This window comes from Taudactylus pleione, unplaced genomic scaffold, assembly GCF_031769625.1.
Source record: "Taudactylus pleione unplaced genomic scaffold, aTauple2 ptg000381l, whole genome shotgun sequence".
NCBI classification, from domain to species: Eukaryota; Metazoa; Chordata; class Amphibia; order Anura; family Myobatrachidae; genus Taudactylus; species Taudactylus pleione.
Genome location: NW_028284782.1, coordinates 465,917 through 481,352, shown reverse-complemented (window position 1 = coordinate 481,352; position 15,436 = coordinate 465,917). Strand labels below are relative to the sequence as shown.

Sequence of the window (15,436 nt, the reverse complement as noted above, 5' to 3'; positions counted from 1 at the left end):
TTTTGCAAAACAAAAACTGTAACATAATGACTTCCATTCAAAATTAAGTCAATATAGCATGTTTTACAACAGAAGAGACAGGTAAAGGAAACTGAGATGGTGTGTTATGCTGGGTACACACTTGGCAATATACAGTATAGCTTGTTTTATCGATGAAGGATATATGGGGAGTGCATCAGCAGGCATGCACACCCGATACGTTCGCTATTATAAACACATCCTTCACACTCTCTACAGTGCACTATATGCCTGAAACACAATAAAACTATGGCTTGGTGGCAAGTACAGTAACTTCATTGCAGATGAAATTATATTGTATAGTGTCGAAGAATCCCTATTCACTACACTACTGCTCATTCATTTCAATACACCACCCAAATTGTCAATTTGGGAAATAATGAATAAAAGAAGCTAGTTTGTTTTGAATATATATTTAGTTTGGCAAATAAACATGTTTTGTTTTCACACAAATTGTTTACAAATAAATTGAGTTTTTATTTACTAATGCTGGCCATACACGCTGCAATTATCGGGACGATCCGCCCGATATCGGCGGATCGCCGCGATAATTGTAACTTGGGGGGATGACCGAGGGTTAAATATTGCTTGGTCGGGCATGCTGGATTGTCCAGCATGCCCGTCCGATGCGATATTTACCCGGTAACTGTCGGCCGCATCGGGCAGTGTATGCCCAGCGCGGCCGACAGACAGACATTTCCTGTGTTCCTTCCTACGGAAGGAACAGGGAAATGTCTCCTCCCCCGGGGGCAGAGCGCAGATGTCGGGCTATACACTGTGAGATTTCTCTCACAGTGTATGCCGCGGACATCTGCGGCTGGCAGCCGGCCAGATAAAATGTCTGTTGGTCTGACAGACATTTTATCTTGCCGTGTATGCCCAGCATTACATTTTTCTCTTAAAAGTATCCACCCTTATGCTGGCCATACACTGTCAGATAAAAATATCTGTCTGACCGACAGACCAATTTAAAAGCAACAGATATCTTGCCCATACACTGAAAAAATCTGTTGGTTGTGTTAAAATATCTGTCAAACAAAAATCTGCCAGGCTCTGTCATATTTTTGTTCCCTCACAGGGGAGGGACAAAAGAATTTGCATAGTAGGCTGGACTCCAAATGACTACAGAGGAAATGCTCTGCAGACGTGGACAAGGTGAGAATCAGCATGCTGCTGACGTGTCATTTTCCAATCAGAGAACATTAAAATTAACCTAATATTAAGGTGTTTCCTCCCTCCTCCGAGATAATGGACTCCAATGTTAAAAGTGTAGGCACTACAAGTGCCAGAAAGCCTTTTAAAATGTATCGTGTAAGGGTAAGCCAGAGACCAGTAATGTCACAAATACAACACATATTTTTACTTACCTTATTTATGACCACGCACACAATGTAAGTTCAGTATTTAATATTTCATATAACCAGGGACGTTTTAAGAGAGGTGAAGGCCTGTGTGCAGACTCAGGGTTTGATTCAGACCCGCTCGCGAGCGCTGAGCGCTCGCAAGCGGGTCGATGTTGCCCAAGTGCGCATGCACACGACGGAGGCCTCGCACCAAAGCGGGCGTGCTGTTGATGGTGATTGACAGCACGCCCCCTTTGGTGGGCGTGCCGGGGGCATGGCTGCCCAGACGGAGGCGTTTCCATGGGAACACCTACCGTCTGGGGCCGGCCCCACTGACATCACTAGTGATGTCAGTGGGAGTTTTTTTATCTCTGATAGAGCCAAAAGCACTCCAGGGCTTGCGGCAGAGAGACCCTACCGCAAGAGTCTCGTCACAAGCCCGATGATCGCGATGGTCTTGACCATCGCAACCATCATTTTGGCCGCTCACTATAGCTGTGGGTGGTCACGCGCACTCTATTTTGTTGCGGACAAAACACTCGATGTATGTGAAAAGACCGGCATGCAAATCTTTTCCACGGGTGTGATACAAATTGAATACCGGTCTTACAAAGGTATTCAATTTGGAGCGAAAAAACTGTTTTTGTGATAATTTCACACCGATGACGTCATTTTCGCTGGTTTAGGTTTTATACCGTATTCAATTTCAAATACTTTTCGCAGGTTCGAAAAGTCTTTGAAAAAAAACGGGGATAACTTTTCACCACTGAATAGGTGGCGAAAAAAAGTGCAGAATTGGGGTTTAGGGGTGCAGGCTTAAAAAAAATAGCCAGCACCCTTCAGAATGACCCCTTGAAATGATCTGTGTCAAAAAGAAAAAAAAATCGGGACACCCCAAAAAAAGCACTTTGAATTTGGGGGCCAAAAAAAAAGTGTTGGGGGACAAAGTTAAAAAATAGTGAACTTGACTCTGGAGGGGTCCCCAAGTATGCCCCAGGTGTTTTTTTCATTGCAGCTGCTTGCGGCAGGTGGGTTTTTCACGATTTTTTCAAGTCACTTTAGCAACTTTAAAATATGCTGACCCCCATTTTCAAGTACCCCAAATTTGATGGGCATAGTTATTTTTCCCCCAAAAAAATTCTAAAAGCTCTTCTGCATCACTTTCTTCAAAGACACATTTATGCATTTGCCGCGGCTATTAGAAACCCCGACTTCCGTCAGTAGTTAAAAATGGGGGTATCCATAGTAATCCCCCATGTCTACACATCTTTAGGGGGGTCCCTAGAATATTTCCCGAAAATTCCCATTTTTGTTGAACCTGTAAAAAAAATTAGCAAAAACTTACAAAAAAAAATGACATAAGGTCCCCCCCAAAAGCCAAACCAGCCCCAGGCTTGCCAGCCAGTGGTGGTTTCTAAAAATACGGGGAACAAAATGTGTAGGGTTCCACCGTATTTTAGAAACCAACACCAGGCTGCAGGGACTAGTGCTGGTTTTAAATATAGGGGGCAAAAAAGACATGGGGTACCCCCTATATTTAAGACCAGCACCAGACCTAACCGACCGGGGTGGACTGCCACAGCCCGGAGACCCAATCACTGGGCTGTGGCAGATGGATAAACGTCACAATCAAGCAGTTGCCCTCATTGCTGACACTTGTATTTGTCGTTATAAAAGCTTGAAGTGCAAGAAGATTACCAAAAAATGGAGTTGCTGGATGAAGGAATGGCTACTTAGAAGAGAACATTTCTCTCACATGCCTATACTATATGAAATACGTGAAAATAATCCTGATGATTATCGCAACTACTTACGTATGAATGAGCAAAGTTTCATGGAGTTGCTGCATCTTGTTACACCATTACTAGAAAAACAAGATACACTATGTCGAAAAGCCATTCCAATGGACCAAAGACTAGTGGCAACGTTCTGCTTCTTGGCAACTGTAGATCTTTGGAAGATTTGAAATTTACAAGTGTAATTTCAGCACAATTATTGGGTTGTATTATACCTGAGACCTGTCTGGCAATAATCAAAGTTCTTAAAGGGGAATATTTTAAGGTAATATAGTTTTCAAAAATGAGTAAAGTCATTTGTAATCATCAATTTTACTTTATTTGTAGATGTTTTTTCACACCATTTTTCAAACTTTATTAACCTTTCAAAAATAGTGGCCTGAACACCAACCACATTTTCAAAATAACAATGTTTAATTTTACACATTTTAATGGGATACCTGTTAAAAAATAGCCTAAACAATTGTGGTTTGAGGGGAAGGGTTGGTCGTTGGGATAGTTAGGGAAGGAGTAGCACTATATTGCTGCCTTTGGCTATACAATGCGAGTGAAGATGATCGATTATAAACATGGTTACCCTGGAAGCTGTGTCCATCCAGCTGAGTGTTAAAATACTGTGGTGGAGGCTGGGTTTCTTGATATTGCTGGTGTTGGTGTCTTGATGGATCAGGACATATGATAGTGTGACGACCCACTTCCCCACACCGTCCCATAACCAGGATTTCATAAATCAGATGTTCAACATCCTCCCTGTATCTTGGATAAATTTTCTTTAGTTTTGCAGCTACATTCACTCCAATAGCATCATACTCATCCATGGTTGTTGCCATTAAATTCTTTGCGGTGGCCAGGAGACTTTCCGCCACAGGATCACTTGGTGATTTCTTTGCCGAAGTCTTCTCTGGAAACCGATGCTACTGCAACCTTGTGAACTGGAGATGCTGGTGTTAGCTGGTTCATTTGGAATAGTTGGAGATGTCTGCGTAGGTTGGATGGTTGGGTTTGTATCTTGATTCCCTGTGTTAATGCTTGTACTTGGTTCATCAATGTTGCTTTGGTGTAAACCTGCAGAATCCTCCATCTGAATGTGAGAGTGGTAAAAAGTTAAAATGTAAAATAATGTTAATTTTCACTTTTGGATTTTAATTAAACTACTCTTTTTTTTGCTAGTTCCCATCTACACCAGAAGATTGGATGGATATTGGTCAAAAATTTGAAGAACGCTGGAATTTCCCAAATTGTGGAGGAGCAATAGATGGGAAACGTCAGAATTATCCCACCTGCCAACTCTGGTTCTTATTATTTTAATTATAAAGGTTTTTTTAGTGTGATTTTAATGGCTATTGTAGATGCTAATTATCAATTTCTGTATCCCGATATTGGTAAAAATGGGCGAGTGTCTGATGGTGGAGTTTTTGAACAGACCGCCTTTCATCGCAGACTCACCAATGATACACTTCATTTGCCTTCTGTGGCCTGAATTTCGTATTTGTGTCAGATGATGCCTTTGCACTAAATAGTCATGTTCTGAAACCTTTCCCACAGAGAGGGCTTTCACAGGAAAAAATAATTTTCAACTACCATCTCTCTAGAGCAAGACGTGTAGTTGAAAATGCTTTTGGCATGTTGAGCAACAGGTTCCGTATATTTAATTCTGCCATTAATCTCCAGCCTGAGAAAATAGACACAGTGGTTATGGTATGTTGTTTTTTGCATAATTTTTTACAAACTAAATCAGGTCAATGTTCCCTTCAAAATATAACTGATTTTTCAGACACTGTGGATTACACAGATGAAGTAGCAAGATGGACGCCACTTGAATCTGCACCACCCAAAAATGCTTGTGAGCTGGCCAAACTCACAAGGGATAATTACCTAACATATTTCAATGGTGTGGGTGGTGTTGCTTGGCAAAATTTTATCTTGCAGTGATTTTTAACTACTGTAAATTCTGAATGATGCGTTTAAGGGGCAAGTTGACATTACGAATGTGTGTTGTGTTTTTTTGAAAATTAAGAAATTTTTACACTGCTAGATCTTTTGTTAATAAATTACATCATTAATGATTCTGTCTCCTGTTTTTGTAATAATAGTGTGGCATGTGTTTGTTTTTTTTGTGTAATAAATGTTGGAAATGTACAAAAATTGTGTTGGTTAAATCAATTGTGTTTTAGGTATATATTTTTTTAAAGAATTTTTTTCCAAAATCCTAAACACATTTCTTCGACTGTTTGTCAAAATTTTTGTAGTTAGGTTTGAAAGGGACACATATAAACTCAATAAGGTAACCTTGTGCTGTAACACACTGGTTCACAAATTGGGTGGCGTGGCAACCTGGGGTGCCTCAGGGCACTTCCAAGGTTGCCTTAGGTTCATGGTCAAGTCCTAAAAAATGAAAAAAAAAAAAAAAAGTGTTAGAGGCAGAACCAGTACTAACAGCTGCCAAATAAAAAACATGTGGAACAAATAAAGTGCAGCCCTGTCAACCACTACATAACTGAACCTAAGGTTGACATATAAGCACAATTTACTGCACTTAGTTTTTGCAATTTTTAACAATCCAAAAATTTTAGCCCAGGGATGCCATGCATATAAAGCTGATACTCTAGGGTGCTATGATTGGGCAAAGTTTGGAAAGCATTGCTACAACAACATTATTTAGAGTACACTTACCGTGTTGTCCGTGGCCACTGCGGAATGAGATGTGAATGCTTCATCATCCTCTTCATCCATGGTATGAAATGACACCCTTGGCAACTCTTGAAGTGAATGTCAAAAGGTTATAATACCACAGCCGTGGTGTGTATATCTGGTCACTGGATGCTCCAGATCTTTGTGAATCCAACCATTTATTGTGCTCCTTCTTGAACACGGTGCGTAAATTAGCCATTTTGTTTTTGACCCATGTCAGATTGGCATTAGGTATTTTGGACTTGGCAACCTCAATGAGGGCATTATATGCCAATGCCCTTTTTTCCAGGTTCATATAACAGTCATCCTTGCACTTCCATAGGCATGGATGTGCATGATATACAGCTATAAATTCTGATATGAATTTTTTTTAATTTTCAGTAGCCATGATCTCTGTTAAAAAATAATACAACACTTGCACTGTAAATAGTTTGCATGACTTAATAACTGTGGCCCTGATTCAGAGCCGGTCGCTCTGACAGAGCGCTCGCTCTAAATCATGGCCGGTCTCTTTTTTTTTTTTAGAATGGCCTCCTGTCCGCTCGCATAGCTGTGGGTGACCACCCACAGCTATAGCGAGCGGCCATGATGATGGTTGCGATGGTCAAGACCATCGTGACCATCGGGCTTGCGACGAGACCCTTGTGGTAGGGTCTCGTTGCCGCAAGCCCCAGAGAGATTTTGGCTCAAACAGAGCCGGAATCTCTCCACTGACATCACTAGTGATGTCAGTGGGGCCGGCCCCAAACGGTAGGCGTTCTCATGGGAACGCCTCCGTTTGGGCAGCCACCCCCCCCGGCCCGCCAACCAAAGGGGGCGTGCTGTCACTCAACATCGACAGCATGCCACCTTTGGTGCTAGACCTGGAGCGACAGATTGTCCATCGCTATCCGGGACTCGCGCATGCGCACGACAGAGCCAGCTCCGTCGTGCGCATGTGCTCTGGGCCACCATCGACCCGGTTGCAAGCACTCAGCGCTTGCGACCGGGTCAGAATCAGGTTCTCTGTCCCTATTAAATTTTCAACTATGTTTTTGTTAATATGGTTATACAAATTGGTACTTACTATGCTTTTTATTTGGAAAAATGGTTAAGAAGGGCCTATTTTACATTAAATATTTGCCACCTATTACCTTAAATTTAACAGGGGATACCCGCAAATACAAGTATAACCCAAATGTTTGAAGGCTCTGGAGCAGATATCTGCTGCGGACCCTCCTTTTAAGTCAGCAGCTGAAGGCTCCTTATGTTTGAATGGGGGCTGCAAATGCGGTCAGCTTTCAAAGCCACCTGGAGCTTAGTTTTCTGTCATATGTGGGTGGGAGGGGGCGTTAGCAGCCTCCATTTCCCAAAACGGAGACTTGTCACCACCATTCGGGGGAGGGAAGAGTCCAGGATCTCCGTTGGCTAAGGGAGATTTCCAGATCTCATGGTTGTATCTGCAGGGGCCGGCTTGCATGAGCCTATGTGTCACTCAGCAGGCCAATGGGATTGCAGAATATCCAATGCTACATCCTTGGACACAGCATTGGATAAGTAAAGCAAGCAGAGGACTGATGATGGTTGTTCATTGTTTATGAACAACCATCATCTGCAGATCACTCGATCTGCAGATATATCTGTAACACCGGGTACACACTAGATGATATGTCGTCTGATGTTGGCGGATCGGATAACATATCGGGAACATCGTCTAATGTGTACCTTCTATGTCGCTAACGATGCATGCTCCCACACATCATCAACAACATTCGCTGACGGACCTACATGCTGGTCCGACGGGTGTCATCGTCAGCGAGGAACATGCTGCCAAATGCAGCATGGCACCCACTGCCGCAACTTTGCTCTTGTCGCTACAAGGATCAAAGTTGCGATTGGTCGGCTGGGTACGCATCATTAAAAGTGTAACCAGCTTTAGAAATAAGGTAATATAACACATTTGTTACAGCACTACATTTTTAACTTTATTATTTTATAAGGTAATAAAACATATTAGGGCAGATGTATTATAGCGACACCTAACGTTCCGCTATATCGCTTCCTGCTTCGGCTCTTTGCCAAGGTAAAGCAGGAAGCACTAACGATGAGATGTAAGAACCTCTTATCTGCCAAAGCGGGGGAGCGTTAACTCCCCCTTCCGGCGAACCCAGCCTGAGGACATAGCGCATCAGCCTAGTGCTGTGTCTCGTCCTGGCTGGCTCCACTGTGCATGCGCGGGATCTTTCAAGAATAGCGAGATCCCGCATGCAGGGACAGCACTGTCCCTGCTGTGGGGATAGGGCATCACCAGGCTGTAGCTGGCCATAGCAACCGGAACGGTCAGGCGAACTGACCGTTCATACATGCCCCTGCCGATCGGCGATGCTTCCTTGTAGATAGCAGCGCCGATAATGACAGGGGTGCATAGCGCCCCTGTCATTTACTGCGCAACCCCCCGATCATACATCGGAGAGAAGCGATATTAGCGCACATAACGTGCGCTGATCACGCTTCAGTGCTTCTTACATCTCTAGCACTATTTGTTACAACACTAAACTCTGCACATTGAATATTGAAAATAAGATAATAAAGCACATATTTTGGTAACAAATAATGGGATAGATGTATTATAGCGGCACTTAACGCCCCTGTCATTTACCGCCCAGACCCCCGATCATACATCGGGGAGAAGCAGTATCAGCGCACATAACGTGCGCTGATACCGCTTCTGGGCTTCATACATCTACCCCATTGTGCTATATTAGCTAATTTCTTAAGTCATAATGTGCAAATATTTGTGATGTAAAAAATAAGTGGTTATGTGTTTTAATATGTTACATACTAATAAAATGTGTATGCTCAAAATTTGCGATGGGTCTGTGTTGCCGCTGCGATGGCAGTTCCAATCGCAGTGGTTGGTTCGCTCTGTGCAAAATATTCAGACGATTGCGTGCGTATTAGCAACTGCGATCCTTGCTGAATAAGGCCCATGATTCCTTCAATTTTTACGAAGTCACCAACCAAACTACCTCGGAAACATCCCCAGACCATAATAGCACCTCCTCCATGCTTGGCTGTGGGCTGAATGCAAGCAGGAAGCTTGTGCTCATATGTTGCACAACGAACGAACTTGGGCTCAAACCCCTCAAACTTCGATTCATCTGTGAAAAGAACCTTCTTTCACTGACTAGTGGTCCAGCTCCTATGCTTTTTTTCCCACATACTGTAGCCTCCTCTTTTTACTTATGGGCCTAGGCAATGGCTTTTGGGCTGCAACACATCCCTCGAAGCCACCAGCTACAAGGCAGCATTTGACGGTTGCGATTGACACACTTTTCTTCCTCGTTTCCATCAGCACGGATCTGACTAGCTGTTTGGAATCTGTCCTGTTTGGAACACACTCTGAAAAATTTGTCCTTCTGTTTTGCGATCACGAACACTGTTGTTTATGGTATATCTCTTGAGGGTACACTGCACGCCATCAAGAGAAACCTTTTCCAGATGACTAATTTCACGCAAACTATGCCCTGCATTTCTCAAAGCAACTACGGCAGATCGCTTTTTGATTGATAACTCCTTCCTGGGAGCAGTGACGTAAATGACTGGGGAGGTGCTGGCTGAGAGCCAGATTTACAGATACAGTACTTATATGAACCCGAGGGTTTATGTGGGCATTATACAAAGGTGCAGCAGTATATAGCGCTGGAAATTTGGTGTGTTTTTATTTCGGGATGTGCGGAAAAGGTAGGCAGGAGAGGCAGTGCCTCACCTGTCATACACTTTTTACTCCAGAGTTTTGACTATAAAAATGATTAGAATAATATAAAGATATTTATAATATTTTCTTTACTTTTTTCCTATAATTTTTCTAGTCAAAACTCTGGAGTATACCTAAGTATGACAGGAAAGGCTCTGCCTCCCCTGACCGCACATCACTGCCTGGGAGCAATTTACGAGACCACTTTACACGTTTTCACAGGTGTTAATAGTATCACAACACAAGGTGAACACCGGAATTCTCACACTGTGTAGGTGGTGACAAATCGGCTTCAAAACAGCATTGGGCATCTATCTGATATCACTATGATTACCTCGTGGCATCGCAGGTGTAATTCATTTATTTTCCGGGATCAGATATTATCTGACTGTTTGCATACCTCCCAAAATCTTTACCTCAAGAGGGACCTTTGTACACGGCACAGCCACGCACCTGAAATTAGGTGGCTAGGGGGAGTGGCCTCACAGTTAGGGGGAGTGGCCTCGCAGTTAGGGGGTATGATTTCCCAGGGAATGCCGATCCCAGGAGTCAAAGCAGGCGGCCTTATTTCTGTGCAAAACACATATATCAAGCTCATCCTTTACAGAGAAATTCGACGAACCTGAGGGTGTATTGAAATTAATGAGCTGTAGTGTATATATAAACTGAACATTATTGATCCTTTTATTCAATAGTGAGTGAAGTTTTGATGTCCAGTATATGTACAATATCATGCCCCCTTTCTTCATCTTTGCCCCGCTGGGCTGATATCAACCTGTTTGCATTACTTATTTATGGCCAATACATTTAAAGTCACCCATATACCATAAAGTATATATGTAGATTATAAACAAATCTTAATCACTAAAGTTCACCAAAGAATTATAATAATAATAATAAAAAATACTGTTTGTCTTACTCTAGTTATTACTATTAGATAACATCTTACACATGTTAATAAGCAACACTTTGTGACTGAACCATATTTGTTATTTACATAAAGCAATTTGACTTCGTACAGTGGGCCCCATTTATCAATCATGAATAACCCCTTTAGCACTCGGGTTATGTCATCCTTTCTGTGTTCAACAAACAGCAGTAATCTAAGATACAGTAACTGCTGTTTGTCACTGCATCACTCTCGCCATCTTTAGATGACAACAGCAATGCGGTCCCCATTGCTGGAAATGGTGGCCCAGCACTGCTTTTCCGGCATCAGTGAAGCCTTCCAGGCATTGCTGGGTCCCTGCTGGGTTAAAGTGCCATGAACATGTGCAGATGGACCATCGCGCATGCGCAGTACACAGAAGCTGGTCGGTGGCAGCGGTAGGCTGCCAGCAGCTGAGTGGAGGACCTCGCCAATGAGGAGGACATTACTGGATCTTGCCAAAGGGGTAAGTAATGCTGAATACAAGTACATTTTCATTTTATCACTGTGATATTAAACGAAATATGCCTCTGGTATTAAGCTTTGTTAATAAATGGGTCTACTGTCTGTTGCTGGCTTATTGCAGCCTACGTTATTTTTGCTAGGTTATAAAGTCAGGCATTCAGAAATCCCCCTCTAGAAATGCCCTCAGGTTGGGTTTTTGTCAGTATAAAATGTTTTATGCCTATCAATGACCTGTTTATATTAATTAAAGCTGAATTTTTGGGTGTGATTTAGCAGAAGGACCTTACTCCTCTCAGCATTCCCACCACTGCACCAGCTCCTTCATTCAAAACTAACTCAGCATAAAGCAGTCTTAAGGCCCCCATACATGGCACGATTTGATCATAACGACCAATCATATAAAAAGTGGTGTGTTCATACACGATTAAGAAGCAATATGCGTCCCCGGCATCGTGTATCGTCATTGTAGATCAAATGGTTTTGCAGAAAGATTTCGACCGATCATGTACAATGTGGCACTTTTGCTGATGTACGGTGTCCCTGGCCCCTGCCCTCCTCCATTGGAGGAGGGGATGCATCGTGTGGTTATTTGCTGCATACGATATATCGATATATCTTAAACATTTTGCTATCGTTTAAGATACATCGAATCGTATGGTTGTTTGTACAATCGTTTCTTTTCTTTACACAAATCGTACAGAATGTCAAGGGAAGAATTTTCAAAGGAAATTGTATGTGAGATCAGATCTTATACAAATCGCACCGTGTATGGGGCATACATGCCAACACTCCCGCATCCTGCAGGAGTCTCCCATTTTACCCACCAGTCTCCCGCTACCCTGCAAAGCCCTCCCAATCCCCTGAAATCCCTGAGCACCATCTTAAATCCAGACCGTACATGCTCGATCCCAGCAGCGATGGGGGTGGAGCTTGGCGCGATTATGCAAAATAGGTCGGCCACGCACAGCAGGTCCATGGGCAGCGCTGGTCGCCTAACCCAGCTGTACCTGTGGTGGCCCAAGTAAGGCAGCAGTGTGTCTCCTGTGGCAGCAGCAGCGGCGGCGGCGGATCCCTTCCCTTCTACCTACTGCACGTTTTGAGCAGCGGGGAGAGAGACATGCGGGCAGATCCCTCCCCACCCCCGCTGCTCGTTTGGAGCCACGGGGAGAGAGACATGTTGGTGGATCCCTCCCCCTCTCCCCCCTGCACGTTTGGAGCCTGTGGAGTGAGACATGGACGAGGAGTGATGGGGGAGCTGGCCGGGTGAAGAGAGAAGCTCTTGTCTGATGGAGAGATTCCTGTTCAGTGGCGGCTTGGTCCTGGAGCTCAGTGGAGTGGCTGGAGGAGAAGTGCATGGTCCCAAGGTGAGTGTTTGTGATTCTACCCCAGCAGCTCCATGGCACTGTCCTGTATGTGTGTGGGGTGAGGGGGGCTGGCACTGACCCCTGTGTGTGTGTGTGTGTGGGGTGAGGATGGCTGGCACTAACCCCTGTGTGGGGTAAGGGTGGCTGGCACTAACCCCTGTGTATGCATGTGTGTGGGGTAAGGGGGACTGGCACTAACCACTGTGTATGTGTGTGTGTGGGGTGAGGGGGGCTGGCACTAACACCTGAGTATGTGTGTGTGTTAGGTGAGGGGGCTGGCACTAACCCCTTTGTATGTGTGTGTGTGTGGGGGGGGTGACTGGCACTGACCCGTGTGTGTGTCCTCTGTGTAAGTACAGTGGAGGTTATAAAAAAAAACTTTGTTAGAGGACTCATTTTGGTTGAGGCAATGACCACATAAATTAGGGATGATTTGTGAATACACATGCCACCCATACACAAACCCACCCTGCCAGTGTGCTGTACTTAGTAATTATGTTTCCACCTGCCACCGCAGGACAACACACTAAGTGACAATAGACACGCCCATAGGTAGAGCTAGACACACCCTTTGGGCGGAGCATGACATGCTGTGCCCTCAGCGATGTGCCGTGCGAACTCTCATGTAATTTTGAATCTCCCTGAAACTAGTTTCCAAAAGTAGGCAAGTACGGTATGGGGCCATTAGGGGTATATTTACTAAAGTGCTGGTTTTTAGAAGTGGATATGTTTCCCATAGCAACCAAATAGTTTCTACTTTTCCACTTCTAAAAACCTGCATTTTAGTAAATATACTCCTTAGTGCAGTGGGATTTGGAGCTAATCCATTTCTGAGAAGAAATAACACTTTAGGGCTTCTCTTATATTACGGATATTAAGTCACTGTTTTTAATACCCTTCAATAATATCAAATTAAAACAAATTAGCTATCTTTCTTTTCTCCAAATAGCAGGGATTATTTAACTTTTTAAAGTTATGTATTGACACATTTTGTCAGTGGTATTATAGAGGAACTCCTAACACAGGATTAGGAGAAGACAGATAACATGGGAAGTAGGACAAGGATTCTTATACAAATGGTTAAAAGTATGATAGAAAAACTTTTAGAACATCCCCATTATATTCGTAGCAACTCCCACCACTGATGTGCCTGAGCAGGTCAATTATATGTGGGATTCTTCATATCCAGCACTATACAATCAGGATCTTCAGTCACGCTGCAGAGTGGCTCACTGTAATTGGGCTTTAAGTTGTCCACAGCTTCTTTGGATACTCCAATCCACTCCTGATAAGAAAAATTAATGTTAGGCTCAAATCCTAAATGCTGTAGATATAATTTAAATATGAAAACATAAATAAATGTAAAACCACACAATTTATGCACAGCTGTTTTATCAAATATTTCATTCTATGACACTCTCTTACACATTCATCAAGTATCCTGTACAAATGTGTCCGTAAATACCTATCCACAAATTGCACTAAATAGCTCATATAGTGCGTCACGGACTTTATACCAATTATTTTACAACAAAATTTACTAAACCTAAGTATCTAGTACACTATTAGGGAATTAAGAGGCACAATTTGGGAAAAAGTATGCAATCTAGGTAAAAAGGCATAAAACAGGGGTCAGATACAAGTGACTCGCACCATGACTCATTAAGCTTAATCTGCAACTTTATACCAATTCCTCTGCGACACTGTTAGCTACTTAGGGCCTGATTCAGACCTGCTCGCAAGCGGGTCGATGGTGTGCCAGTGCACACGTGCAAAAAGCATTCGCACCGTGGCTCACTACAAAAGGGGCGGCTGTTGATGTTGATCGACAGCTCGCCCCGTTTTGTAGGCATGGCGGGGGGTGGCTTCACAAACTGAGGCATTCCCAAGCGAACGCCTGCCATTTGTGGGCTGCCCCACTGACATCACCAGTGATGTCAGTGGGAGAGCTTCCGGCTCTATTAGAGCCAGAAGCTCTCTGGGGCTTGCCTAAAAGAGACCCTACCGCAAGGGTGTCGTCGCAAGCCCGATGGTCGCAATGGTCTTGACCATCGTGACCATCATCCTGGCCGCTCGCAATAGCTGTGGGTGGTCACCCACAGCTATGCGGGTGGCCAGGAGGCCGCACCAAACAAAAAAAAAAAAAAAAGCCCTGATTCAGAGCGAGCGCTCTTTCAGAGCGTCCGGCTCTGAATCAGGCCCACAGTACACTATCAGCTACTTATTACACTGTTAGCTACTTAGTACACTATCAGCTACTTATTACACTGTTATATACTTAGACACTGTTAGCTATTTAGTACACTATCAGATACTTATTACACTGTTAGCTACATAGTACACTATCAGCTACTTATTCCATTGTTAGTACACTATCTGCTACTTATTACAGTTAGTTACTTAGTACACTATCAGCTACTTATTACCCTGTTAATTACTTAGTACACTATTAGCTAACTAAGCCGCAAAATTTGGTAAAAATCGCTACCTGTGTTGCAGAGTCTGAGTCACGCCAGGCATTTCATGCCATATAGCACAAAAATAATAGTTGTATGAGGACACATCTGTACCTCTGCATCTGCTGCAGAGCTACACAGCATTTTATCATTATGGGGTTCATGCTAAATTGGCATAAAATGTGCACTGAAAAAAAACCACAATTTGCTTAGGTTGCAGTGTTGGCTGTATGACAAGTTGTATGCGGTGTGGTGGTATACTCTCCAGGAGAGAATAGTTGTATATGTACCCACTTTACGCCAGGAGATGTGGCTTTACAGTGGCAGTAGTAAATGCTAAAGTTACACTACATAAATCATACGCTATGGGCCTGATTCAGGTATGGACACCATTAGCATTGCTGCTCTGTCGTTGGATACAGCAGTGATGCTAACATATGCTAATGCCGCAGGAGGTGTCTGGGGAGAAGAGTCACCTCCTGACAGCATTGCTGATCCGAGTGCTGCATATTAATATGCAGCATTAAATCATCCGTTAGACCATTGGCCATTTGAACAACCCTAAGGTTACTCAGATTGGCCCTCGCAGCTCACAAGCCAAGGCTAGGAAGTCTGCGCCAGAAGATGCAGACCCTGGCT

The 15,436-nt window shown here is 43.6% G+C and overlaps 1 protein-coding gene across 2 annotated transcripts in view; it reads right to left on the bottom strand.

Moving 5' to 3' along the window:
* Positions 1-13,230: 13,230 nt before the first annotated feature.
* Positions 13,231-15,436, bottom strand: part of IL2RG (interleukin 2 receptor subunit gamma) — a 97,989-nt gene continuing 95,783 nt past the window's right edge. For both annotated transcript variants that reach the window (XM_088445469.1, XM_088445470.1), the window contains one exon: positions 13,231-13,626. In XM_088445469.1, coding sequence (XP_088301595.1) covers positions 13,501-13,626 — 126 coding nt within the window. In that variant the 3' untranslated portion in view covers positions 13,231-13,500. The remainder of the gene's footprint in view (positions 13,627-15,436) is intronic.